General features: G+C 47.2%; 14 protein-coding genes across 14 annotated transcripts; 8 read left to right on the plus strand and 6 right to left on the minus strand.

Moving 5' to 3' along the window:
- Nucleotides 1–141: 141 nt before the first annotated feature.
- B0J16DRAFT_417536 (family 8 glycosyltransferase) lies at nucleotides 142–1,408 on the plus strand. The gene is made up of 2 exons (XM_046133676.1): nucleotides 142–350; nucleotides 401–1,408. Exons 1-2 carry the CDS (start codon nucleotides 314–316, stop codon nucleotides 1,288–1,290), a joined length of 927 nt encoding a protein of 308 aa, XP_045980498.1. The 5' UTR covers nucleotides 142–313; the 3' UTR covers nucleotides 1,291–1,408.
- Nucleotides 1,409–1,430: 22 nt separating this feature from the next.
- B0J16DRAFT_357653 (acyl-CoA N-acyltransferase) lies at nucleotides 1,431–1,943 on the minus strand (the record flags this gene model as incomplete). Its single annotated transcript, XM_046129551.1, has 2 exons — nucleotides 1,431–1,621; nucleotides 1,673–1,943. The coding sequence occupies 2 exons, from the start codon at nucleotides 1,941–1,943 to the stop codon at nucleotides 1,431–1,433; spliced, it is 462 nt and encodes a 153-aa protein (XP_045980499.1).
- Nucleotides 1,944–3,252: 1,309 nt separating this feature from the next.
- Nucleotides 3,253–3,693, plus strand: B0J16DRAFT_347923 (uncharacterized protein). Its single transcript, XM_046128631.1, has 2 exons — nucleotides 3,253–3,317; nucleotides 3,370–3,693. The coding sequence occupies exons 1-2, from the start codon at nucleotides 3,268–3,270 to the stop codon at nucleotides 3,518–3,520; spliced, it is 201 nt and encodes a 66-aa protein (XP_045980500.1). The 5' UTR covers nucleotides 3,253–3,267; the 3' UTR covers nucleotides 3,521–3,693.
- Nucleotides 3,694–4,952: 1,259 nt separating this feature from the next.
- Nucleotides 4,953–6,887, minus strand: B0J16DRAFT_178689 (uncharacterized protein). The gene is made up of 5 exons (XM_046122553.1): nucleotides 6,331–6,887; nucleotides 6,244–6,280; nucleotides 5,951–6,192; nucleotides 5,680–5,903; nucleotides 4,953–5,629 (listed from the first exon to the last, which is right to left on the minus strand). Exons 1-5 carry the CDS (start codon nucleotides 6,472–6,474, stop codon nucleotides 5,059–5,061), a joined length of 1,218 nt encoding a protein of 405 aa, XP_045980501.1. The 5' UTR covers nucleotides 6,475–6,887; the 3' UTR covers nucleotides 4,953–5,058.
- Nucleotides 6,888–8,451: 1,564 nt separating this feature from the next.
- B0J16DRAFT_347930 (RmlC-like cupin domain-containing protein) lies at nucleotides 8,452–9,378 on the plus strand. Its single transcript, XM_046128632.1, has 2 exons — nucleotides 8,452–8,979; nucleotides 9,026–9,378. Exons 1-2 carry the CDS (start codon nucleotides 8,636–8,638, stop codon nucleotides 9,255–9,257), a joined length of 576 nt encoding a protein of 191 aa, XP_045980502.1. The 5' UTR covers nucleotides 8,452–8,635; the 3' UTR covers nucleotides 9,258–9,378.
- Nucleotides 9,379–10,839, minus strand: B0J16DRAFT_347931 (uncharacterized protein). Its single transcript, XM_046128633.1, has 3 exons — nucleotides 10,451–10,839; nucleotides 9,978–10,394; nucleotides 9,379–9,916 (listed from the first exon to the last, which is right to left on the minus strand). The coding sequence occupies exons 1-3, from the start codon at nucleotides 10,484–10,486 to the stop codon at nucleotides 9,452–9,454; spliced, it is 918 nt and encodes a 305-aa protein (XP_045980503.1). The 5' UTR covers nucleotides 10,487–10,839; the 3' UTR covers nucleotides 9,379–9,451.
- Nucleotides 10,840–10,995: 156 nt separating this feature from the next.
- On the plus strand, nucleotides 10,996–12,325 carry B0J16DRAFT_347934 (uncharacterized protein). Its single transcript, XM_046128634.1, has one exon. It carries the CDS (start codon nucleotides 11,031–11,033, stop codon nucleotides 12,153–12,155), a length of 1,125 nt encoding a protein of 374 aa, XP_045980504.1. The 5' UTR covers nucleotides 10,996–11,030; the 3' UTR covers nucleotides 12,156–12,325.
- On the plus strand, nucleotides 12,326–14,084 carry B0J16DRAFT_347936 (pyridoxal phosphate-dependent transferase). Its single transcript, XM_046128635.1, has 6 exons — nucleotides 12,326–12,566; nucleotides 12,617–12,658; nucleotides 12,704–12,960; nucleotides 13,009–13,154; nucleotides 13,203–13,411; nucleotides 13,462–14,084. The coding sequence occupies exons 1-6, from the start codon at nucleotides 12,420–12,422 to the stop codon at nucleotides 14,008–14,010; spliced, it is 1,350 nt and encodes a 449-aa protein (XP_045980505.1). The 5' UTR covers nucleotides 12,326–12,419; the 3' UTR covers nucleotides 14,011–14,084.
- Nucleotides 14,085–15,265, minus strand: B0J16DRAFT_309267 (uncharacterized protein). The gene is made up of 2 exons (XM_046124903.1): nucleotides 14,951–15,265; nucleotides 14,085–14,902 (listed from the first exon to the last, which is right to left on the minus strand). Exons 1-2 carry the CDS (start codon nucleotides 15,014–15,016, stop codon nucleotides 14,090–14,092), a joined length of 879 nt encoding a protein of 292 aa, XP_045980506.1. The 5' UTR covers nucleotides 15,017–15,265; the 3' UTR covers nucleotides 14,085–14,089.
- Nucleotides 15,266–15,417: 152 nt separating this feature from the next.
- Nucleotides 15,418–16,814, plus strand: B0J16DRAFT_347939 (uncharacterized protein). The gene has a single exon (XM_046128636.1). It carries the CDS (start codon nucleotides 15,503–15,505, stop codon nucleotides 16,448–16,450), a length of 948 nt encoding a protein of 315 aa, XP_045980507.1. The 5' UTR covers nucleotides 15,418–15,502; the 3' UTR covers nucleotides 16,451–16,814.
- A 427-nt stretch (nucleotides 16,815–17,241) lies between these two features.
- Nucleotides 17,242–17,556, plus strand: B0J16DRAFT_323396 (uncharacterized protein; the record flags this gene model as incomplete). Its single annotated transcript, XM_046125772.1, has 1 exon — nucleotides 17,242–17,556. The coding sequence occupies one exon, from the start codon at nucleotides 17,242–17,244 to the stop codon at nucleotides 17,554–17,556; it is 315 nt and encodes a 104-aa protein (XP_045980508.1).
- Nucleotides 17,557–20,094: 2,538 nt separating this feature from the next.
- On the plus strand, nucleotides 20,095–20,791 carry B0J16DRAFT_178808 (uncharacterized protein). The gene has a single exon (XM_046122556.1). It carries the CDS (start codon nucleotides 20,182–20,184, stop codon nucleotides 20,719–20,721), a length of 540 nt encoding a protein of 179 aa, XP_045980509.1. The 5' UTR covers nucleotides 20,095–20,181; the 3' UTR covers nucleotides 20,722–20,791.
- B0J16DRAFT_178807 (SGNH hydrolase-type esterase domain-containing protein) lies at nucleotides 20,792–21,676 on the minus strand. Its single transcript, XM_046122555.1, has one exon. It carries the CDS (start codon nucleotides 21,454–21,456, stop codon nucleotides 20,863–20,865), a length of 594 nt encoding a protein of 197 aa, XP_045980510.1. The 5' UTR covers nucleotides 21,457–21,676; the 3' UTR covers nucleotides 20,792–20,862.
- A 285-nt stretch (nucleotides 21,677–21,961) lies between these two features.
- B0J16DRAFT_357660 (kinase-like domain-containing protein) lies at nucleotides 21,962–23,412 on the minus strand (the record flags this gene model as incomplete). Its single annotated transcript, XM_046129552.1, has 6 exons — nucleotides 21,962–22,155; nucleotides 22,204–22,369; nucleotides 22,415–22,725; nucleotides 22,773–22,839; nucleotides 22,921–23,107; nucleotides 23,177–23,412. The coding sequence occupies 6 exons, from the start codon at nucleotides 23,410–23,412 to the stop codon at nucleotides 21,962–21,964; spliced, it is 1,161 nt and encodes a 386-aa protein (XP_045980511.1).
- Between the last annotated feature and the right edge of the window lie 1,526 nt (nucleotides 23,413–24,938).

Consider the following 24,938-nt stretch of genomic DNA (forward strand, 5'->3'; position numbering starts at 1 on the left):
GTAGATGCCAAGCCCGGATCATCATCTCAATTCGAGACATTCTGACAAAGCACAACCAAGTCGAGAGAAGACTGCATGTGAAGGTGGGGGGATGATCTCGATATTAGACTTTCCCTGGTTCAAGCCAATAGCGCCATCTTTCCGTCTTCAGCGGCCGCTTCGGTCAAGGAAGTTTAAGTGGGGGTTCAGCCAGCCATCTACGACATCCCCAAGTTCTAGCCCGAAATTCCAACTTTGCTCTTTGTTTATTTTGTACTTCTCTATTTATTTTGAATCGTTGAAACGGAATAGCCTTTCGAACGCTGAAGATACCATGGTTGCCAAAGTAGACACGGCCAAGCAACCCAAAGGTATATATACCCAATACGTAGATCTTGGGAGCACCACTGACTGTGTACAGTATGGGCCACTTTGGTGACAAACACCGATTATCTCAAAGGTGTCCTGACGCTCAACTACCGTCTTCGCTGCGTGAAGTCCAAATACCCCCTGCTAGTTCTCTACACCAACACACTCTCCCAAGATGGTCTCGACACTCTTGAGAAACGGGGCATTGAAACACTACAAGTCGAGAAAATAACACCGGCTAGCTCACAAGAGTATCTCGATGACCCGCGTTTTCTTGAATGCTGGACGAAGCTAGTTGTTTTCTCGCTCACTGAGTACTCACGAATAGTCATGCTTGACTCCGACATGTTGCCGTTGCATAACATGGATGAGCTTATGGACCTCGAGCTTGATCCCCCTTCAATTGAAGACGGGGAGAAGGTATTTGCTGCGTGTCATGCGTGTACCTGCAATCCACTTCGCAGGCCGCATTATCCGCCAAATTGGATCCCGGAAAACTGCTCTCTTACGTCTCAACACGACAAACCCGAGGTTGCTCAAACCACTGGAGCCAGTATATCCTCAGGCTTAGGCAGACTCAACAGCGGCCTTCTCGTCGTCAATCCCTCTCAAAACATCTTCAACCAGATCCTTTCCAAAATGGAAGTCCCGAGCTGCAAGGAGTATAAATTTCCGGACCAAGATCTCCTAGCGGATCTGTTCGAAGGACGCTGGGTGGCTCTGCCGTATATTTACAACGCTCTTAAGACGATGCGCAATCCGAACGTGCATGGGCAGATCTGGCGAGATGATAGGGTAAAGAATGTTCATTATATCCTAAGTCCAAAGCCGTGGGATGAGCTAGGTGACGATGGATCTTGGACTGGCAATCAGGAGATTCACAAGTGGTGGTTTGATGCATACAGGTCCATGCGTGCTGAGGAGAAGGCTCTTGGCCTCTAAGACTTTAAAACAAAAAAAGTCTAAATGACAGTCTAAGCTAGCTTAAGGTGACTAAATTATTTCGTCTCTTATTCGTCTCTTGAAAGTGTCTTATCTTTTCAGCGGCCAATTCTTCCGCCACACTAGCAGGCCCTAGAGTTCTAAAGAGGCATTCTATATTGAACAAACTGGGTGTCACCCATTGTATCGTAAAGCTTTCGCGCACCAGTATTATCATGTTTGGTAACCCACTGAACCCTCATGCAACCCATCTCTCTTGCAACATCCGCTACAGCCTGTATCAATTTCCTTCCAAGTCCTTCACCTCGCACCGAAGGGTCGACGAACAAATCTTTTTCTTATTAGCAAATACCCTATCAACAACTGGCGGCGCTGAACTTACCGTTCAGCAGCAGAATCTCCTTCTCGCTCCAAGGTGTCTGCTCAGGAAAGAACTGGGTAAATCCAACCAAAGACTTCTCCTCCCCACAAATCTTTCGGACGACTAAAGCCTGGAGACCGTTTTTTTGTTCCATAATGCGTTCAAAAGTCCTCGCATATTGGCCTTCTTCAATGCTGGCCCCGTACCAGTCGATGTACGCGCGGAAGAGCTTAGCCCATTCGTCAAAGTCGGCGCGGACGGGCTTCTCAATCTGATAAGTGGCGGAGGACATATTTGCGATGAGTTGAAGATGGTAGCTACAGAAATACAGGCTATGTTGCAGTGTTGTGATGTTTTTGAAGATGCTGTGAGTCAGCTTGGTGGAACCGATGTGATATGGAAGGGCTCGGTGCCGCTTCCGGCGGGGTAGTCGGTTCCGAAATACGGGATCCGGTCCGGATTTCGGAAGCCAGCCGGACCCGTTATCAGGCGAAGTCTCGATGGCAAAGACTATGTAAAGCTGATTCAACCTACCTGTTCCACATTTCGATAATTTCTATACTTATGGAAGCTGTGACCATTGTATTGAATGACCCGTTTAGCTTTTAGGGATCTTTGCAAACACTAGATCTTACATGAAACTTTGATGCAAGCAGCTATTCTTAGTTTTTGAGATCACAGTAGCGGTGGTTATTGTAAAGGAAAGTGATTAATTACAATAGAGTCCTATGCTCACAAGTGAAGAAAGCCGAGCATCTTACAATATGGAACTATTAACATGACGAGCATCGGACAGCTCGCGTAGCCTAGAGCAATCATGTTCAACCAGGCACAGCGCCTGGGGCAAGTAATAATTTTGCGACGAATAAGCAAAAAAACAAAAGGAACAGCGATTCATTGCAAATAGTTCTTGATTTTTCAGACATCAGTGATTTCAGAAGTTCATCCCACAGTGCTTAGGTCTTGTAAATGAGGTATATGCTGGCGACCTTACACCGCTACATAGAGTCCATTTCACGTACAGTAACGTATCATAGCAGGATATGCATACTCAAATAATTCCCATATCCGCAATTCAACCAATGAATTTACTTATCCTTTAATGTGTATCTCGTATAGCTACCGGCAACTCATCCGAAAGGATCTTTATCCTTGCCCGGCCCCGTCAAAACTTGCCCAACCTATCGGAACGCATCAATAAGACACGACTTCAACGGAAATAAAGGAACGGCCCGGCAGGGGTTTTTATGCAAAACCATCCTTCTTCAGGTGACTCTAGTCTGTATTTGGCAGGTCCAAGCCGGCGACTCTACGGTGGCCAAAAGAACTGGCTCCCTCAAGCATTAGAGACGAAATAATCTGGTCACTTTATTCCACCTTCGACCAGCATGTAGACTATTTTATTCTTGTACCCGAATCTCCGGCGGACAGCTCTTCTGTTATCCTTACGATTTGTGCATCCTGTCAGCATCGGCGCGTCGAGAATAGGAATGTGGAAGTCGCTGGAGGATTGAATCCTGGATTTAGAACAGGTCATATTGAGTGAAAAGCTCTATAAGAAGAGGCCGACGGCCCGGTCATGGCAATAAACAAAATAAACTCAACAATTATTCAAAATGCAATTCTCTATTATCAGTATCTTGGCTATCGCCACCGTCGCTCAGGCGTAAGTATTTTGACTTAAAATCTTCGAATATACATTTACTAATACGATGCAGCGCTTGCAACAACGGTGGTCTGTTCTACTCTGACCCCAAGACCCTTGAGCCCTGCAAGTCTGAGTGTGTGGGCGGTACTTGTGCCCTCCAGGGCAAGTGCGAGCAGATTCCTGGTATTCCTCTTCTCTGCATGGCTAAGTGCACATGCTAGATGGGTAGTTGGAAGTAAAGGGCTTGTCCATCAGGGTTGGAAGTCATTGAGTTGGGTAACATAGCCTCGCGATTTCAAAGACAATAGACTCGTTCTACCATCCAAAAAGGACTTTAGGCTGCAAGCTATTCTTTGCTAGTGATCGCCCGTCTCTCGGATATACGGATACTCCCCTCTAAACCTTGCATAAGTGAAAATGATCCGCAGCACCATTTGATGGAATCGATGCATCTCCCCAGTCCATATCCTCTAGAAGGAAAGGTTGCGACTTCATCTCAAAGCGTAACCAGACTCGGCACTTGTGACAAATTCCATCCGATTACCCAGAGCCTTGACCTCTCGGTATCCTCGGATGTAGGCACTATTAAACTGCGATCCAAGCGAAGGTTTACAAGGGACTATTCCCTGCTGCTACTCTTATCAATCTCTGCGGCCGCGAATTGCAGCCCATAGATCATCATCTATGATAGATAACTCGTGATCTGCTGTTCTAACAAGGGTTCTTCGTCCCGCAAACTCTAAAGCTGAGGAATCCAACAAGCGCGGAGGCTATGTTTCCCCGGGCTCGAGACATGCTAGCGTTAGAAGGCGACTAAACATGCACACTCACGACTACGAATAGACTAGCAGTTGGCACAAACTAAAAATCGCCAGCCTCACCTGCAGTCATTATCCAGATCCTACGACAGTCGTTGGTTCGCTTCGCTAGTAAGGATCCTTGCCTGTCAGGCTGTCACTGTTGGCAGATGGCTCAGCTCAAATCTTGTTGGTTCTGCACCATTGAACCTTGTTTTGCGTGTTGGCTGTTGGTTCGTCTCGATCTTGTCTCAGCAAAGATGATCATAAATGACCAAGCCTGCCAAGTAGCACGCCATAAAACAGAACCAAACCAACACCCGAAACTCAATTCCATATCCGACGCGGCACCTTGCCGCTAGACTTGAATTAGCGTGTTCTGGGCCTGTCGGATCTACAGTTGGGCATCACCACTAATAAACTTTCGCTTGTCAGGCGTCTGCCGTCAATGTCGCGCAGCTAAAACGCTGGTGGAATTTCCGTAGTGCCAATCCGTAGTTCCGTAATGTTGGACTGAATGATGTTACAGGCTTGACGATACTGTATGGACCGTGTTATCTTCAACGGAACTTGCCGTGCAACGTCACCCCACAAAGGGAGCGACTTTGACCCCTGGATCGTCGTTCCTTTTCGCCGACGGGGAATAGTGAGGCGGGCATACGCTATGACAGAATTTTCATCTTTGAACGTACGAGTTTCCGAAAAGAGAGTAGAATTGAGATAGAGAAATCCCGAAGACTGTCGAACCATTTGAGGATCTGGCCGTGGGGAACAGACGCATTGGCAGTGGAGAAGGCGGCTCTATCTTGACTGCAATGTTGCATCTCTGTATCAAGTTCGAATGCAATATTTGACGAGTTATTGGGGTTACTCTGCTCATTAAATTTCCTAAGTCTAGTTCTACAAAATATCATCGCTCTGCTTTGCTTTGCTATTACTGGTATCTGTTTTGTGTCCCCTTGCTACTGTTGAGAAACATGTACCGTAGTCTCATTCTTAACAAGAATGCCACCAAAATTAGCTCCATACTCTCCACCACCAGAGTTCGTTCGTTTGCCAGTAACAGTAGAAGTGTACTCGTTTCCAGCTGGTCTGAACCGATCCCTAGCATGAGCCTCAAAGTCTGAAGATCCCCGACCATTACCGTCGTCGGACTCGGCCAATTGATGTGTGGAGCTGGATTCGTCGTTGGCTTTGTTGGTCTTGCTGATGGTGTCCAGACGGATGGATTGCTTGGTTTGGCTTCGGCTGTAGTTGTTGGGGTAGCTGCCTGAGCTGGCGCCGGTTCGGGTTCGGGGGTTCTGGCACATGAAGAGGAATGTGCAGGCTGGGCGGATAGTAGGGAGGGATGCTATAGAAGTATTAGAATCCGAGGTAGTGATGGAGGCAGAGGAGTGCGTACCTGAGACGTTGATCAGGTTGACTTCTACTGTTGCCCAGATGACAATGTCGCAGATGTTCCACGTAAGGTCGTAGGATTTATCGTCGAAAACGCGGGCGGCGACAATTAATCGAATGGCAGCAGCGCAGATACTAGACTTGTCAGCATGTCGCTATCCAAAACAAAGAATAGAGACACTTACAAGAAGCCGAAGGTGAACATGACCATAATACCAGCCTTCTGGATCGCAGGGAGCTGCAGTCGGCCAATCTGCCACATAGGCAGAACCAGAATAGCGATATCAATCATAGCATGCACCAATGTCGTTCCAAAGAAGAACTTCTTGTCCTCGATGGCGCAGTACCCTTGAACACTGTCATCCCAGAATTTTTCCACGGGCACGCAATGCCAGATTCCCATAAAGATCTACCAGCAATTAGTCGAGTCGCAGTAACGGTCGAAGGTGTACCTACTCGGAAGGTAATCCAAACAAGAGAGCATCCAAACAAGATTTGAATCGGTATTCGAATGCCTGTAACGCGAAACATGCGCCAGTAAAGACTGAGAATAGAAATCTTGGCGAAGAAAAGACCAAAGGCGTAAAACAATTCGGCGATGAAGAGTAGTAGCTTCCCCTGGTATAATTCATCCGTCAAATTAGACCCCTTCATCTTGACAATATCATCCATATGTAATCCAAGGCCATGATTGATCCCTTATGTCGAGTCAGCACATTATTCGATTCGGTCGCGGGTATAAGACGTACAGTACGGGACGATGACGATCCAACCAATCGAAATACCCTTGAAAGAACAAAGTTAGCATGGATATCACAAAGGAAGCGAAAACTTACATATCCACACAGCGCAAAGTAATCGTCCCAAGATAATGGTATGCGTTTGAGACGACGACTTAGTAGGCGCATTGCTGTGATGATGGTGGCTGCGGCGAATGTGATGAAGACCACAGCCCAGAGGTCGGTTTGTTTGGACTCCATGGTGAGTCGTGCTTCCCCAGAACCAACCAACAGATGGATACAGGCTAACCAACAGATGCAAGTAATAAATCAGAAACAAAGACCCAATGGTCTGGTAAGACGAGGCGAAAAGGAACGAGAAAAGCAGAGAACCAACAGGAGAGAAAAGCTGGGATCAAAACCCGGGAGGATGGAACGGGAATATGTACAATGGCGCAAGGGGTTTCCCTACGTTCCTTGCAGAAGGATCGTTCTTCACTCAATTAGGTATCCTCTACGTCCCGGGTTCGTTCTATGAAACGAACACCTAGTGGAACCTGAACCCAAGCGATACCCAAAGCACAGCACAATTAATTATCACTCGGACTAGGCGACGATCTCCCCTCGTACAGTCAAAATTCTTGGAACGGCAAAGCAAAACCAGGCCCGTCTTGGCAGCGCGTCACTGTCCAAGGGCCGTTGATGTGGGCGCCAGGTGCCGAGTTTACCAGGTCATTCCCTGGAAAGAGCCTCCAAGCTAAGACTAATTAGGGACCTAGTCTGCGAGCAACTTGACAGTCGTATTAGAAGGCCAGAGCTTAAACTCAATTTTGTGGCACTCTTCAATAGCATAAATATTTCGGCGAAAAGAGGGAAAGTGGATGGGACGGGAATGTCAAAATGGGGGAGGAGATTTAAGCATGAATCATGGCCTATAATGCGACGATTATTTCACAGTGAGAGAGAGAGAGACAGCCCCGGAAATAGTAAATAGGTGAAGGGATCAGTTTTCTGCCTCAGGATCATGGTAGTGCAGCGGTGCCAGTTTGAATACGGTAATCGTTTAGTCAAGCGAAAAACGAAGGATGCGCTACTGTATCAATTTACCACGGATATTGGAGAGGGGAATAAAACTGTCAGCACACAGCATAAGCGAAAGAAGAACCTTTCCCACGTGAAACCGTTTTCAAGAGAACATCCTCATCTCAGTGATTATCACTTCTCAATTCCATTATTCCGGTCCCCCTCTTCTCTGCCAAAAACACGACCACCCTCAGTGGCGAACCCCCTGTAGATTATGATGCAGCGCTAGGACGAGGAGAATTGTTACCCGGATTCTTCCACTTGACCTGAACGGTATCTACCGTCCGGAACAAATGAATACCGGCTAGCGGGCGTATACTTTCCCCGTTTCTAATCAGCCTTGCGAGAGGGTGCTGAAGAAGAGGTAAAATGAAAGAGGAATGGTGTTGAGGAAACTAGTGGCAGGTAAAACGAGGCGAGAGTGGTTGTTGATTTCGCTAAGCAGCCCCCAGCCATAGGGTCTAGTCGGTCTCTAGTTTACACACCGGCCAGCGTTGATTCTGGCATTAACGTTAATCTCCTTAACCACGCGGAGGTATTGACACCTCTCTTTTTCACATCAACGTCAAGATCTTTAACTCAAACGCCACAAACTGTCACCGACTCCCGGTAAAACGGTTGTCACATACTTGGCGTGAAACTGCATTAAATCATTCTAACGTGTCGAGTCTCATCTGCGGATCCGTTACGTCGCATTCAATCTGGGGTCCCTCCTTTTGTCGGCATAGGCGGGTCTCCACGTCTCAGTCCGCTTCCCCCGTAGCCGTCTTAGCCTTGACTTGTGGAGTCGAACAGCAATCCTTCGTCTGGTTCCTGCGGTTTTTGTCCTTTTTGTGCAAGGGTTTGCTGGTCTGTGCATACACGTATACAGATTGTGAAGAGAAAATCCTCAAAGATAGACAGATAGACAGAAGTCTGGAAGGGAGGCTGCTGTGTCGATCACCAATCAGTCAGAACTTACACATCAATCTTCATCAGTTGGGTTTTTGGACCCCTAACCGTTATGACTGTCAGAGCGGTAGCTATTGTGGGCTATCAGGCGGTATCCCGTAGTGTGACCAGACCAAATGCCGGGGTATCTCTCCAAGCGAACTCGAGTCTAAGCCTAGAAATGGCGGTATGCCCGAGACTAAATATTATCCAACGCGGCGATCGCGCCTCACCCCGACCAATCGTATCATGATGAATTGTAATTCCCCGCCGCCACAGGGTCTTTTAATATTCAGCTTGCTTGCACGGCATAACTGAGTTTCTCTAGCTTGGCAACTTTCTTTTTCCTCTTCAAGATCTACAGTCACAACACCAATCTCTCTACCTGCTATACGCATACCTGCACATCATGGCTCCTTCTACCACCCAGGATCTCGTCCCCGAGCCCGTTTCCGCCAAGGAGACTACCCTTCCCTCGCATCCCAAGGATGGCTCAGTCCTCAACGCCGCCGAGCGTGAGGAGCTTGCCTTCACCGACAAGTACAGCGCCCCCGACGTCTACATCAGCGAGAAGAAGGATACTCTCTGGTTTCCCTGGATTGGACCTATTGAGCTGAAGCCCATGCGCATGGACAACCGAACTGGTACTTTCGTCGTCGGTCTGCGATCGCCTGTTGCTGCCAGCCTGGGCAAGCACCGACACCGTGGTACCGTTACAGCTATTACCATGTCTGGTGAATGGGGTTACAAGGAGTAAGTTTGTATCCTTGCCTTGCAAGCCACGTTGCTAATTTATGAGGTATGACTGGGTTGCCCGTCCTGGTGACTGGGTTTGCGAGAACCCTGGTGTCATTCACACCCTGTCCGTCGAGGATAACACGGATATCGTCTTCACTGTTTCCGGTAGCATTGAGTTCCTCAACGATGACGATAGCTTGAAGTTTACTCTCGATATCTTTAGCTTTGCTAAGATGTACTACGATCACTGCAAGGAGAAGGGTATCAAGCCCAACGATGCTTTGTGGCACTAAATTACGAATATGAATTACGCATGGAGGCAAATTGAAGACAGACGACAGATTGGCTCGTACTAGTCATAAAAACGATTAAGCAATACCCTTATAAAGAAATAAATACATGAATACTATACTATCCTCCATTGAACACGGTCAATTTGTAGCTTCCCATGCATGTCAAAGCGCTCTGGTCGCTAGCCTCACTTGCCTCAACCGACAGTCGCCAGTACCCGAGCGATCATCTCGTCAAAACTCTCGCCTCGTCCAAGCCCAAGCACCTTCTTCCAATGCTCCGCCTCATCCGGAAAATAAGTAACCGCAGCATCACTGTAAACAGTCGAAGTAGCAAGCTCGTAGTACCCGGTAGTCCATTCACCTTCCTCAATGTGCTTTTCAGCTCGCGCATACAATTCTGCATTGCTCAATTCCTTCATGGCAAACTTGGCTCCAGAGATGTGTTCCAGAGCCCCGAGAACTTGTTTCTGGGTGGTATTGTACGATGATACATGTACATACTGGTTCTTCGTCTTGTCGGAGTGGAGAAGTGCAGCGGCAGTAGCTTCGCCAACTTGGGATACAGTTGTGGTGATGAACTTTGGTTCACCTGCGTCTACAAGCTCGCCTGTCTTGCTCTTGATATCCAAGCAAAGCAATCCTTTGCCTTCAATCAACATCTAAAAACATCGAACGTTAGCACAACTCAAACGTAATCATAGAGTGATTTGGTGAACTCACCCAATCAATCCAAGGACCAGTGAACAGTGCAGTCCAGGTCAATCCCTCCATCTCCTTACTCTTAACATAATCCATAACGTCCTGTTTACCCTTTAGAAAGGGCGCCATATCCTCGAGGCCTTCGACTGAGGTGTCGCTTCCAAATTCGCTGGGCATGAAGCGCTTCACTTTGGCAGCTGCGACTGCATCAATAACAGTCTTTTGCTCGGCGATGTTGGCTGTCGACAGTGTTGAGATGACCGCATCTTGATCTGCGAAGACTTCAACTAGAGAAGGAAAAGTGTAGTCAGATTTGACAATGGTGGCGCCATGAAATGTTGAGTCCGTGGCGATAGACGTAGCACGGCTTAGAACGGAAACATTGAAGCCAGCTTTGATGAGAGATGCAGTGAGATAAGGTCCGAGATTTCCGCGACCCTGTCGACCACGTTAGACATTTAAGTCTCCGAAAGGTCGAATTTGCTGAGACTTACTCCGAGGATCATGACATTCTTAATTTCGGTGGACATATTGAGTAAGATAAGAATCTGAGGATGTTGATATCGAACGATAGGGTAAGTGTTGGTATTGTGGTGAAGACACGATGGTTGCTGTCGAAGCAAGACTCAACAAGAGGTGTCGTAGTCCCAACTACTTATAGACTTGAGATTCCAACATTTCTTCTTACGATCACTGCTTGTTCGTGCATTTATCAGCATCACAGCTTTGGTATTATCGTGGTATTTTGTTCAAGACCGTGGTTCCACGAACTGGTGGAGACTAAACCTCTTCAGTCAAGGCAGTGGAGACTAATCCTTTCTGGGCACTAGCGTATGATGGAGCTGAGGAGTGGGAACAGTTGGACTGATAAGATAAGAAGAGCTAGCGCTAGCTGAAGTACTAACATTGTCAGGCGATGAACACGCTGATCTCTGTTAGTACAGTATCTGCATGGAACAATTCGTTGTCGCTCGAGCACTGGCCATCATCTCCAGATTCGACTTTCTCACAACAGCCCCCATCAAACATCTCCCATCATATCCCGAGCTCCCATCAATATTCCCTCAATTAATAATGACCTTTTTGCAAAGGTCCTGTCAAGCCTGTGTCAAAGCAAGACGTCGCTGTAATCTCGCCACTCCCTGCTGCGCACGATGTTCCGCTAAGCGCATCAAATGCTGCTACACCAATGAACCGGCCCCTGCAACTGCCGATAGCCGTTGCACAAGCATAATTAAGCCTACCGGAGAGCCTCGGAGACTAAGTCACAGTCCGGACCATCAGAGCTTATCGCTTCTTGTGGTACGTGGGGACCTGGATACTGGCTTACAAATGTACATTCGTCAGGTCCTTCGCGATGGGCCTCCCCTTGCGGCACTGCAAAGTCTGGAGTGCTATAAGGCGGGCGTTGTCAGTAAGCCTATGGATACTGGCCTGAGGATTTTCAATCCTCTACATCTTGAAGTTGTGCGGGTCTTTGATCAGAAAACACTTTATCGCCTGTGCGATATTCTGAGAAGCTTTCCAGCCGAGTTCACAGAGCACAACACAACTGCCTTCATCCACCCTGGTATATACGCCCAAAGCCTACCGTCTCAACTACAGGAAGTAAGGGATCTATGTTACAGCTTCCAAGTCGGTGGTAACTATCTCGCCAACCACCGCATCAATACTTTACGATCCACAATCCGTCGTCTACTCCGTTCAGCAACACACGCCGCTTCATTCCCAGAGACACTAGCCTATGCTCAATTAATAACACTCGCCCAAATAATCCGTCTTCTCAACAGCACCGACCCAGACGCAGAGCAAATAGAACGCGATAACAAAGACATGTGGGCTCTAACCCACACCCTCTGGCAAAACGCACCTACCCAACTCCCAAGCACACTCACTCCCTGGCAAGCATGGCTATTCTCCGAAAATGTTCGTCGAACGATAATGGTGTGTAACATCCTTCTCGCAGTGTACAGCTCGTTGAAGAGAGGATATACAATACACTCGCTTTGTGTGGAGGCATTGCCTTTTGATCTTCGGACTCAGCTTTGGGATGCGCGGACGGAAGAGGAGTGGGAAGTTGCTACGGCGAGGACAAAGAATCCCGCTTTGGTTACTTTGAGTCAGTTTACGGCTTTGCATTGGGGTGTTGGTGGTGGTTCGAGATTTGAGGATCTTTTATTGTTGGCATTCGGGAAATGATCAGAAGGATTTTGACGTCAAGATGATAGTCTAACCATATGATATGACACCTTCTGCATCGAGTGCGACTATTGTGTATTGCATATAGTGATGTCATCTGCGCCCTTCAGGTGACAGTGACCTTGGCGTGCGGCGGTGCACCACAATGTCAATCCTTCAGGAACATCATTACGCGTCCCAGAAATTGATATATAAGAGCGTTGGACAAGAGAGGGCATTGCAACTGTACAACAGAAGAATTCGAACACTTTCTCCACCGTCGCAATGGCAAATCCAAGCTTAAACCTTTCCACCAGAGGCCAGGTATTCGCCTCGCCCGAGTACAGAATGCCTCTGCTTAACATCCTCTGTGACTTGTGGCACCCCGAGACGAACCCAGATGGATACGTCAGTCTGGGTATAGCCGAGAACGTAAATACAAACTTGAGAAAGATAAGATTCCATAAGCTGATAACTCGCAGACACTGATGCACGACGAATTAATGCAGCACATGACCGACAATGTAATCCAAACTAAAAAAATGCAAATTAATACTAATACTCTTTAGTTCAGCATAAACAGTCACTCTCTCACCTGTGGCGATGGCTTCTCCGGCTCCCATCGTCTTCGAAATATCCTCGCCAGATTCATCAACCAGCACTTCAACTCCCACGAGCCTATAACAAAAGATCAACTAATTGTTACCTCAGGTGTAGGTCAGGCGATCGAGCTCAGTGGCTTTTCGCTCTGTGATAAAGGTGATGGTGTCTTGCTTGGAAAACCATACTATGGGAATTTTCCCATTGACTTTGGCTATCGCGCTGAGTGAGTGCCTGTGCTCGATCGCATGACATGTTATTTATCGGAGTACAGGGCGAAGATTATTGGTGTTTCCTTCGGGGAGGTTGATCCTTTCAGTCTTGAGGCTGTGGGCATATACGAAAAGGCTCTTATCGAAGCTCAACAGAAGGGAGTGCGCGTCAAGATTTTCCTCTTATGCAATCCGCATAACCCCCTAGGTAAGTCTCATTGCACACGCTAAGAATAACTGTCTAAACGAATGATAGGACGTTGCTATACCTCCGAAGTTATAAAAGCCTACATGAAACTCTGCCAAAAGCACAACATCCATCTTCTGTGCGACGAGATCTACGCTCTATCAGTCTGGAAGAACCCCGCTGTCCCGAATGCACCTGAATTTACTTCTGTGCTTTCTATTGATACAGAGGGCTTGATTGACAAGAACCTCGTACACTACATGTGGGGAATGAGCAAGGTCCGATATAGAACTCAAATAGATGATGGGGAATACTGACATTGTTATAGGATTTTGGCGCAAACGGCATTCGGGTCGGTTGTCTGATAACCCGTAACGAAGACTTCATGCGCGCATGCGTAGCAAACTCAAACTTCTCCGGTCCCTCGTCCCTCTCTGACTTAGCAGCCTCAAGCACCCTATCCGACGAAACCTTTCTAGAGAGCTACATCGAAACGAACCACCAGCGCTTAGCTGCAAACTACCAACTGGCAACCGATTTTCTGAAAAAGCACAACATCCCATACAAAGAAGGTTCCAACGCCGGACTCTTTTTGTGGGCTAACCTCTTTGCGCCTAATCAATCAGCGATAGACTCTCTGGTGAAAGGACAAGAGGAGGGTCTGAAGAGTATGGAGGAAAGGATGACGGATATGTTGCTGAAGCATAAGATCTTTGTTGCGGCTGGACATGACTTTGGTACTGATGTTTCTGGTTGGTTTCGTGTTGTGTTTGCTCATCAGGAGAAGTATTTACTCGAGGGTCTTGAACGTATGACCCGGGCTATTCAAATGTTTGGTACCGAGCTTGCGGAAGAAAGAGCTGCTGGAGCACCATAGAAGAGTATGTTCAACGATATTAACCCCCAGTTCATCCCAAGGCTATAGCAACTTTATTTTTCCACATTCCAAACCCAAATCACTCATCCTTGGCCATTACAATTGGCAGCACCGCACGCATAACCTCCCCTCTAGTTTTATACTTCTTCCCAACCTCTCCATCACGCCAGAATCCAGACTCAGTAATCGATCCGCGTAGATTATAATGAGGCAGATCCGGTAAATCTTCAGGCTTGATGCCCGTTTGTCTAACGACGTTGCCTTTTTTATCCATGAAAACGAGGAGTAACTCCTCATTCTTGGAAGCCTCTTCATCCACAACGATCAACCAAAATCCGATTTTGGCTATGGCGCAGATAGCGTCTTCGTAGTCGTCCTCCTCTGGGTTTTGGGACTCGCACATCGCTGATACTAGATATTTGACCTCCCCGATGTCGTGCTCGTTGAAGTCGCGTCGCAGTTCTGGCGTTGCTAGTTCTGGAAGGACTCTGTATACATTTTGCCATTTCTCAAAGCCAAGCGAAGGGTCATCGAGGATGCGCCACCACCGATCTTCAGGCTCACCGAATAAATCCCCATATGGATCCATTTCTTCAAAGGCTTCGATCGCATCTTTCATCCAACGACTGAACTTCTCGTTACTGTCATCACCGTAACAAGTGCGGAGTACGACTATCGTTTCGAATAAAGGATTTCGAGGATCGTATTTGGTTGCTATCTGGCGAAGTTTCTCTGGGCGCCACGAGGCCAGCACTGTTTGGACAAATTCTGTTGAAGATGAACCATCGGCTGAAGAAGCGAAAGGCGAGATATCATCCTCTTGTAAGAAGGCTTTCACGAGTTCGTCTCGCTGCTGTTCAATAGTGAGAGTTGAGGATGAGTCCCATTTGCTCTATACTAAAATGTCAGTAGATGCGAATCGTGGGTTAAGAAGCCTTACAATTAGATAGCGCTCAACTGGCAACGAGCCCCAAGTGGGAGACTTAACATCATCGACCTGACTCATCCCTGCTACAACGCGTTGAAGATGTAAGAATATTAATTGGATGAGACTCTTGATTTGAGGTGAGAATTCAGTCTTTAGTCTAACATGCCCATTGGTCCACTAACTACTAGTCCTGAATACAACGGGCCTTCTCTTCAATTAATTCTTGACGCTGGTATGTCACTTGATATGAACCGTGATATCTACATGCGCAGCCTTAGTAGATTTGAAGACGCGGGAAAAACACACCCGTAGCATCGGAGATAGTGCTTACGCCAAGGGGATTCTCGTAGGACTTTCATGTAGCATTGCGGATGTTGGATGGTTGCCTAGTCGGATAATGGCTTTTCCACCTCCGAGTTGCAGCATACAATCTGCCTCGCTCAAGTCAGTTGGGCTATTAATATCCTCTCATCCTCTAACCCAACATAGGTATAGAACCTAGGATACCAACCTTACATCGATTTAACCTCTATCGCATCCATTGAAGCAACTTCAATACTACCAATGGCGCATCCAATCACCCCACAAAAAGACAAAGATTCCCCTCCTTCTGTCGTAGACAATCCAAAAACAGTTGATTACTTCTCAAAACTTCCCCCAGAGCTCCGCCTTGAGATCTGGAAATACACCTACCCAGACTTTCAGATCCATTATATCATCCCTGGTCCCGATGAAAGACACCCTCGTGGCAGACCAGAAGGGTGTCAAGTTATCGACTTCCCAAATATCGCATCACCACCTCTACCAGTCGCCTTGCTTGTTAACCGCGACTCTCGAAGTTTGGCCCTTGGGCAATTCAAGTCTTTTCCAAGATTTCCTTCGGAGGCCTTTACGCCCGAGGAAATGCCTCACGGGTACTTCAATCCAAAAACCGACTATTTGCACATCCCGAACAAAATGCGCAATAGGAATTGGAACTTCGCAAACGCACCATTCCCTCAGCTTATCTTCTGCACCAGTAAACAAGACAACCCCTACCCATCTCCTACGCCTCAGCGCTTGTACCCCGAAGCCAAGGAGCAAGCAATGGAAATAATCAAGCTATCTCAACAAAGATTATCCTTGGGTTATGGAACGCCCTTCGCGCCGACAATTACGCTTGTCAATGTAAGTAAAATCCACAGACTGGGGCGAAGCTGCGATCACATATGGCCTACCGGCGAACCGCCAATGATCCGGCGATATGACGTTGGGGAGGGCTTTGACGCAGCGGGGAAACGCCGATCAAAAGGAGTAGCCTACAAGTGGGCGAAAGAATTGCGTGAAGTGATAATGGATGAACTTGGCGAAGAGGAGGATAACGATGGGTATATCCCCCGGGTTCATATTGGATGGATGCGTTTGTTTTGCAAGTGTGCAAATGTTACGAGAGAGAGGGTGCCTGGAGACGATGGAGGCTGGGGACCGCTTTTTGGAGAGGGGCTTCATAACATGAACGGAACATTGGTATAAGGTTTAGAGGGAGGAAAGAAGAAAGATGCTTCATATAGACTCCTAGCAAAACCAGGATCAACAAGTGGTGTTTACTCTTTAGCGGTGGCATTTGCTTTGGCCGATATGCAACCAGATTAAATGTTGGTGGAAGGAAGAGGAAAAAAGCCGGATCGAAGCAAGGAAAAGGGCATTTATGCTGTGCCTAAGCCTTATGTTTAGGCAGGGCGCAAAAAAAAAAAGAAAAGGAAAAAAAAAAAAGGTCATGTGTGGGCAGAGGAGTCATAATGCCCTTGTGGAAAGTGTAAATAGCTTCACAAACCTTATCTGATCGCAACCAGATAAAAACTGACAGTGTTAGATGAGAAACGGTCATGCCACCTTCAAGTGTATATAAAAAATGTTCTTCCTGGGCAACGTAACCTTGATCAGTGTCCAAAGAGAAGGTCCAAAAAGATCAAGACTTGAAGGACTTGAACAAGGCTCTACAGTGACAAAAACCACTTTTGTTTGAAGATACCTTCCTTTGAACAAAGTTTGCTTCGTCATGAATTCTAAACTTGTTCATTGATGTCACGAGAACAGAGCAGCACCTGTCGAGACAAATCTCAAACGGACATGTTCAAACACCTATAACTTGCAACAATGAGCAAGACCTTTACGCACGCTTCTTCCAGTTTTCACCATTTAAAAGGGTTTGAGAGACGGATTTTTGAAAGCGGAGAGACCAAACAAGACATTGGTTCCGACCCTCGCCAATATCTATCTGCAAAAAAAAGTCAAAGGCAACCCGACGAGGAGAAAAGCCCACTATGAAGAAAACAAAGTCAAACGAAAGCTCTTCAGGTGATGCCTGGACCGAAGCCGAGAAAGCAGAACTATCCCAATACTACACATACTGTCTCGATCAGCATAACCAGTGTATCGAGAATCTCGAGGTTCTCCACCAGCAGGAACAAGAAATGAAGCTTCTCCTTCCCCAAAAGGAGGGTGACAAGGAATTCGTGGAGCAGTACGATGAACTTAGAGGCAAAGCTACTAAAGAAGTAGCTTTAATGGGAGACTACTTTGATCTTTTGAGTTTCATTGAGGGAGAGATGGATGCTTGTGGATTGATTGACTTTTGAGTTGAGGTAGTAAGTGAAAGTGTAAATTCATGGACAGATGCCTAACATGAACAAAGGGAGTAGACCAAACTTGTGTACACCAAAGTCTATATCCTGAGCCCATAAGAGAGTTTTGATCATGCACATTAAGTAGTTATTTAAAGAGAACGAATTACCATTATCTGCAATCTTCCCGTCCTTCATTTACATTCACAATAAACATTGCAAAACTCTTCAAAAGCTGGAGGCTTTTACACAAGGTACATCATTGTCTTCTACCATTATCATTTAGGTAACATGGTTACTTACCATATAACTGAAAAGATGACCAACAACCGAAACTCTCTAACGCCAGAACCGTCATCTCATGACCAAGCATACCTACCAACAGAAAGGATGCCCAACAGCCGACACTCCCTGACGCCATCGCCGTTGCTTCGAGAGCAAGACTATCTGCCCAAATTGTCACGATTCCCTCCACTGGCACCACCACCTCCTCCACCATCTGCCGACCCCAGACCCGCCTTGCCCTACCCGGGCTACCCCACAATCCTCCGCCCAACAACACCCAGTGGCTCAATCCGTCCCTCTCCCCGTCCGTTCACCATCCCCGTCCATCCTTGAAGAGGATGCACTCGATACCTTGAATGACATCATCGACATGGCGAAAGACTACGGCGAAGAAATCGTCGAGCGTGCCGAGTTCGATGCGAAATGGATTGAAGAGCAGATCCAGAAGATTCGAGATGAAACTGATGCCCAGATTAAGCAGCTGGAGGATGAGTTTCAGAGGAAGATTAGAGAGCCCCAGGAGAGTTTGAGGAGACTTCGTGCTCTTGTGGCGGCGCAGAAGATGAGTCTTGGTCTTATGGGGCGGTGGGAAGAGAAGGATCAAGGATCTCAGGGACTGAATGTTCTCTAAGTTAGATGCCCTGCTGGAATCCAGCATATGGGGTTCGATATCTGGGGTTTTCAGAATATGTTAAGAACTGGCTATAATTGTCTTGGGATGGGTACTTTGGAGTTACGAAGTTATGGTGTTTATAGGTTCAATCGATTTCTTATCGACGGGGTGTAAGACACAAGCGCTTAAATATGGAATCGTTGTGATCGTGATATGTAGGTTAAGACTGCGATGACATTCCAGTTAGGCTTGAAAAGATAATGCTAACCTGTTCGTTCTGTATTGATGTGGAACACAATGCTAATATACGCGGAAACATCCTCAATCTAACCACCCAGATCCGAACAGATAGGGTGTTCTAAGACACAGTCACGCTCAATAGATTAAATCGGTGACTGTTCTCGGAGAGGTTATCGGGGAGATTTCCATAATCTTCACCGGTACAAGTATCGTTGTCACTGCCAAGGACGCACAATTGTCAGAACACCGTACATGTTCCATCCACCCTGTTCGTAGCCGTGCCTGTTCATATCCCTATGACCTGGATCAATGTCCCTCTCCATTCAGCTATCCTCCTCATTATCTCATCCCTCCTCACACTCCCGTCCCAAACCTCATCACTTACCACTTACAGTTCTATCTCTCACTAACAATCACCATGCCTGCCAACAACGCTCCCTCTGGCTCTCGCCGCCAGCACCGCGACATGCCCGAGCGTGAAGACTCTTTCGTCCACGTCAACGCCCCCTCAGGTTCTCGTCGCGACGATTCTTTCGTCGTCATCGATTCCAGCGACAATGTTCCGTCAGACTATCATCGCCAGAACCAGGACGTTGCCCAGCTCGGCAACTCTTTCAACCAACTCAGCATCTCTCAGACTTACAACACTCCTCTCTACCTGACCGCTGCCGGCAACCGGTACCTCGCTCGCAAGGTAAATTCTCTGAGCGATGCCATGAAGGCGCACATTGCAAAGATGTTCATGGAGCGACCACACCAGGAGACCAAGGAATATCTGATCAAGCAGGGCTTTTTTAAGAGTACTCTCTGTGATGAGGATTTTGGTGCTTTTATCAAGTGTCTCCTTCCACCCAGCTATGGATTTGTGCATAACACCTAAGAAATAGACAAGATGGCCAGTCGCAGGTATGTGTTTGTAGAGTTTGGGAATTCTGCTCTTTGGCGAGGTAAGTATTGGTTCGATCGTGAAATGAGGCGCCTATAGAAGGAAGCCCACAGAAGGAGGAGACATTGGAGAAGGATCTGGTAGCACGCTGTGGCCCCTAGAATAGATAGTAACTATGCAAGGTCTATGCATGGCAAACAATACAGCCACTTGTAGTTGAGCATTATTTCGATCTAGTCAATAAAGAGTAAGTATCCCCCATTTCAAGTTTCGCATAGTGACTCTTATTCATGACACTCATATAATTGCAGGGTATCCACTACAGGGATGCTCCTTCAAATATTTGCCACCTGATATTAAATTTCATCATGACTTTTTCAACCTTTCATTTCTACGCGACTTATTCCTTCCGTTGGTTGTGTGTCGGAAAGCCACTTTGTTAACCGAGTAACACACGCCCAATCAATCATCCAACGCGTTTTGGAAACTTTTCTGCGACCGCCCGAGCGCGTCAGACATTTCTTCAACACCCCCTCATTTTTGGGCCACGTATGATTTTCCAGTCTCAGCCTCACAACACCAACACAAGAAATACTACGACTGGTTATGGGTTACGATGGTCGGAGTCATCCATCGTCGAAATGACGGTCCAAGTCCAAAGCGAAAACGAAATAAACTCATCGTCCGATTAAAACTCCGTCCTTCAATCCTCGCTCAATTCCCCCAACCATCCACACGCCCCGCGCCAAAGCCTCTCATCAAAGAACACAATACGCACCAACTGCATTTCCTAGACCAGCTCATAACCGAACAATACGCCGAGCTGGACCGTCTAAATCAAGAGCGAGCAGACACGATGGCGAATATCGCAAATTACGAACGGGTGTGCAATATACATCTTGATACGCTGCATAGGAATCTAGCGGATGCTTGTGATATGGGCATCAAGAGTAGTATTGTCAACGAGAGCGATGGAGAAAAGGTTCGGCTGTTGAAGGAAGAGATCGAGACTATGAGAGTCGGTGTTCAGAATTGGAGTCGGATTTTGATGGAGGCGAAGCAGGAGGCTGCGAGTAAGAAGCAGCAGATTACTATGATTGCGGGGAATGTCAAGAATTTGGAGGAGGAGAGACGGCAGTTGGGACAGTGGACCTGAGCTGTCATGAGAATACATATCATATGGGCGTTAGGGAATGGGTATTGGGATTTTATTTGTTTTATCACTGTATTGGGTATCATAATCAATGATGGGGCTTTCTATACGAGTATCTCCTTGAGGTGCACTCCATTGTATCCTTTAACGACTCGCCATATCCTTCTCCAGAATCTCATTCCACCTCGAATACCCAGTCTCGTTCAGATGAACATTATCCTCACTCATAATCCCATCCTGCTCATCTCCAAATGACAAACACGCAGCATCATTCCGATCCGCAATATCCTTCAGCATCCGATTCGCCTCGTCAATAATCCCATCCGCCAAACCACGCTGCTTAAAAAGGGCGGTGACCACAACCTGAACATCAGGAAGCGCTTGTCGAATATGCGCGATCAAACTCTCATAGAAATCCGCATCATTCTTTCGCAAGCCGTTCTTCTTGAGGTTGTTGCTTCCCATGTGGACGTACATCAACTTCAAGTTTGGCTGGTGTGTTTTGAGATTGTCGAAAAGACCTTGATCTATGCGGTATTGTATGTTAAGAACTTTATCGCCGCCGACGCCGAGGTTTAGGATTGAGGGATTGTGGTTAATGGGGAGTTCGGAGCCAGTGGTTTTGAATCGTTCGAAGAGGCTGTCGCCAAGAAGAGCGATGGTGTATTGGTTTGGGTTCGAGGTTATTTGCGGTAGATGCGTACCGTGGTGGGTCTCGTGGGAGCGTTGCTTGAACATGTTCGCTGTATTGTGTAGGCACACGATTATGAGTTATTGTAGATTGAGAGATTGGAGTGAATGTTTGCGCAGAGTGCGGGTTCGAAGATGCTGGCGCCGAAGGGCAGGTGCGATGAAGGTAAGGAAAGGAGCGAAAGGACGCAGCTTTATGCTCTGATTCACAGTCGCTGCTGATATCTGCGGAAATAGTTGCTGTGCTGGTAATTTAGAATTCTTCGGCGTGTTGTTTTTGCTTTGCGCTCAAAGCCTTGTTCTGCCCGGTGACTCACTTCCCGATGAAGCTTTGCAACAAGGCTGTGCAACAGAATAAAGCAGATGGTCCACAGCCACCAATCTACACTGCCTTAATCCAAGAAAGAATATTATCTGCGATTTTGCGCAACGTTATGCAATGCTTCTTTGTTTTCGTTTTGCTATCTTGCTAATACACTGAGAGGAGAAGGGTATCTACTTTTACATGAAATGGCCCATCCAGCCATCAATCCGTGACTACTTATACTCAGCTCTAGTCTCCTGAATCATTCTGATTCAGCCATGGGTCCTCAAGCAACTCGCTCGCGGTAGCTCGTTCATCAGGGTCCCATTTCAACATTCTCTTGATGAATCGAATGAACCTCCCCTTCTCCTCGCCTTCCATGCAAGTAATGCTGCTTTCAAAGCTGAAATCATGGGGGATGCAACCAGGATCTTTTAATTCACCTGTATAACGGACCTTTTGTGTATTTTTCTTTCGATTTTGTGTCGTACTGTCGGGCTTGTAGAACTTCGAAGTCCGTTCGCCTTCAGAAAGAAGATGCAGAGGTGGAGGTCCGATTAAGGCGGTGATCTTACCCAGATGCGATTGTTCGTCATATTCTTCGGCGCCATGTGTGTCGGGATCAAAAAGGTCTTTGTTTTCGAGTAAATAAAAGATCTACAATGTCAGCTTCGCCTTACAAGAGTGTTGAGTTGGTCGTACCATGGTACCCAGACTCCAGATATCGGCAGGATATGTATACCCTGCGTTGAGCATAATCTCCGGCGCTCGAAAGATTTCTGCGCCGACGGGACCCATATTGACCTTATCTGGCTCAGTGCGAGAGGACGAATCAAAGTCTGAGATCTGAATGAACCCCGGGCGTCCGAGTGTTCCAGAGATCTTTCTGGACTTGTATATGGTCCTTGAATTCAGTTGTTTGGCCGGAACGGGGTTTACAAACTCGTCCTTGGCGCTTTGTTCGAGCGTTTTAGCGTCTTCGATTGTCATCATGAGGTTGCCTGGCTTCATGTCTGGGGAATGTTAGCGACTGACGAAATGACATCGACTTGTAACATGCCTCCATGGACGACGCGACACTCTGAATGCAGATAGTCGAGTCCCGTCAAGGTCATCTGCAATATGGGCTTGAGAACATTTGGAGGTAACACGCCGCCATCGAAATGTCATTGCCAGAGCCAAAGCGGTTCACGCATCGCTTCAAGGACGAGACACTCATGAGTTCCATATGGGCCTTCCAGAGTGAATGAATCCAGGAGCTTCCTCACGTAACTATAACCGTGATGTTGGGTGTTCGCTCTCAAGATGTGTTGCATGACATCTTCTTCGCCTTTGTTGCGGCGATTAGCACCAGGGTAGTGGAGCGCGTTAACCTTGATGGCGACATATTCTTCCCTTGGCCAACGCCAGTTGTAGAGGTTCTTGGGTATATCTTGCACAAATACTATTGGAGGCATCGGGAACGGGTTGAAATCTCTGCACAGCCAAACGGTCGAGTTGCCTCCGTAGCCCAGCTTCGTAGCGACTTGGTATCTTTCGTCCAAGACTTGTCCGAGGGTGATTGGATAAAAGCGATCGGGGTGGTAGAGTGGTGTTGTTTCTTCTTCTGTCAAGATGGAGCGATCGATCTTAGGCGCGACGGCCGTGGAGAGTGGCCATGGTTGGCGGTAGAGAAGCTTGGGAAGCCAAGAGCGGATCATGCTGGGCATGGACAGGACGGACTGTATCACAGAGGTGATTGAACGGTGTTGTTTTGTCGACTGCGCCTTGAAGAATTTGCATCTCCGAGGTGCAGAATAGCAGAGGAGGTTGACTCACAACAATCACTCTTGCGGCAAGTGTTGACGTATGCTGGTCGGTGGTTCTTGCCGCTGGAGAAGAGAATTGACTTGCAACAATTCCATTTCAACACGGTCGGGTGAATGCGGAACTGTGACCGATGAAAATTGGATGGAATCTAAAGACAATAAAGCTTCTTCTTTATTTGTTCACGAGTGTTGAGTTTTTCAATGATAAGGTTAACCTCTTCCGACAGGTCAATTTTTATGGCAGTGCAAGTGGTCCAGCAACTGAACTTGAACACAATCACTCGCGCAAAAGACTTGCGCAAAAGACGCACAAATCTGACATTAGCAATCTCGTCTGCTGGCTCTGCGTTGTTAATTCGGTGCTCACAGCGGTGAGAAACTTGCTGGTTCTCTGGTTGATATCGTCCACGAATGGGAGATTGCGGGGCGCGTTGTACCTGCGGCTTGATCCATCGATGAGGCCCGTTGATATTGAGGTCCACTGGATGCGATGGTATGGGCACGCGCTCAACCTCGTTGCGCGTGCCTTCCTTTTTGGCGAAGACGCCGAGTCATCCGAGCGGGAGTCTGACATCAACAGCATGCGTGGCCTTTTAGAGCAGGATCAGGATTACTGGCGTGCGAAGAAATTAGTATTTTAGTTTATTGTTAAATGGTATTTTTAATTCTGGTTAAAAGGCTTGATATATAATCTATACTGTGCTGTATCGCACTTTACAGTAAGGAGAAGCTTCTATTAAATTTAAATTAAAGGCCTATCCGCTAAAGAGAGTATATTCTTAACTACCTGTTAGGGTACTGTTGTTAAGGTACTGTAATGATACAGACGCAGCAGGTATCAAATTCCTCCGAAAACTCTGCTGCACGAAGTACACAGCACCTGATACACTGGCCACCTTGGAGTTTATTAAAGATCCTCGATGGGCGTTGCCTCAGTTCTCCACTGGCAGCAGGGAAATTCGTTCGACTGGCGGCAGGGAAATTTGTCTGCGACAGCGCAAGCCAAATTGACAGATCTTGAGAGGGGAGAACTCGAATGATAGGGGCGAGTGGTTCTTGAAGAACTCCTTCTTTTCGAATAATACCTTCACCCCGTACAAGTATTGAACGAAATCCATCCAGTGACTTGCATATTCGCCCTTGGCAAGTGGCAGCTGTAAACGCATCGTTGAGTCTATACCATACCATCCGGGGGCCAAGCAGAAACTGTCTGCTCGGAAACTTCTGGGTCGTTATGCGATAATTGGCCAAGAGGCCCCTATTAACCGTTGCAGCCTCTTCTACAATAAGCTCAGCCTTGAGGTCGGGGGACGAGCTGTCCATTAAACCGTCATACTGTGTGATAGTTTCAGCTCCCGTAGACTGGTAAACCATTTCATCTGTCCCCTTCTCTTGCTCATCAATAATATCCTGCACAT

The sequence above is a fragment of the Fusarium flagelliforme genome (genome assembly GCF_020744385.1).
Source record: "Fusarium flagelliforme strain FIESC 12 MPI-CAGE-AA-0113 chromosome Unknown B0J16scaffold_6, whole genome shotgun sequence".
Taxonomy (NCBI): Eukaryota; Fungi; Ascomycota; class Sordariomycetes; order Hypocreales; family Nectriaceae; genus Fusarium; species Fusarium flagelliforme.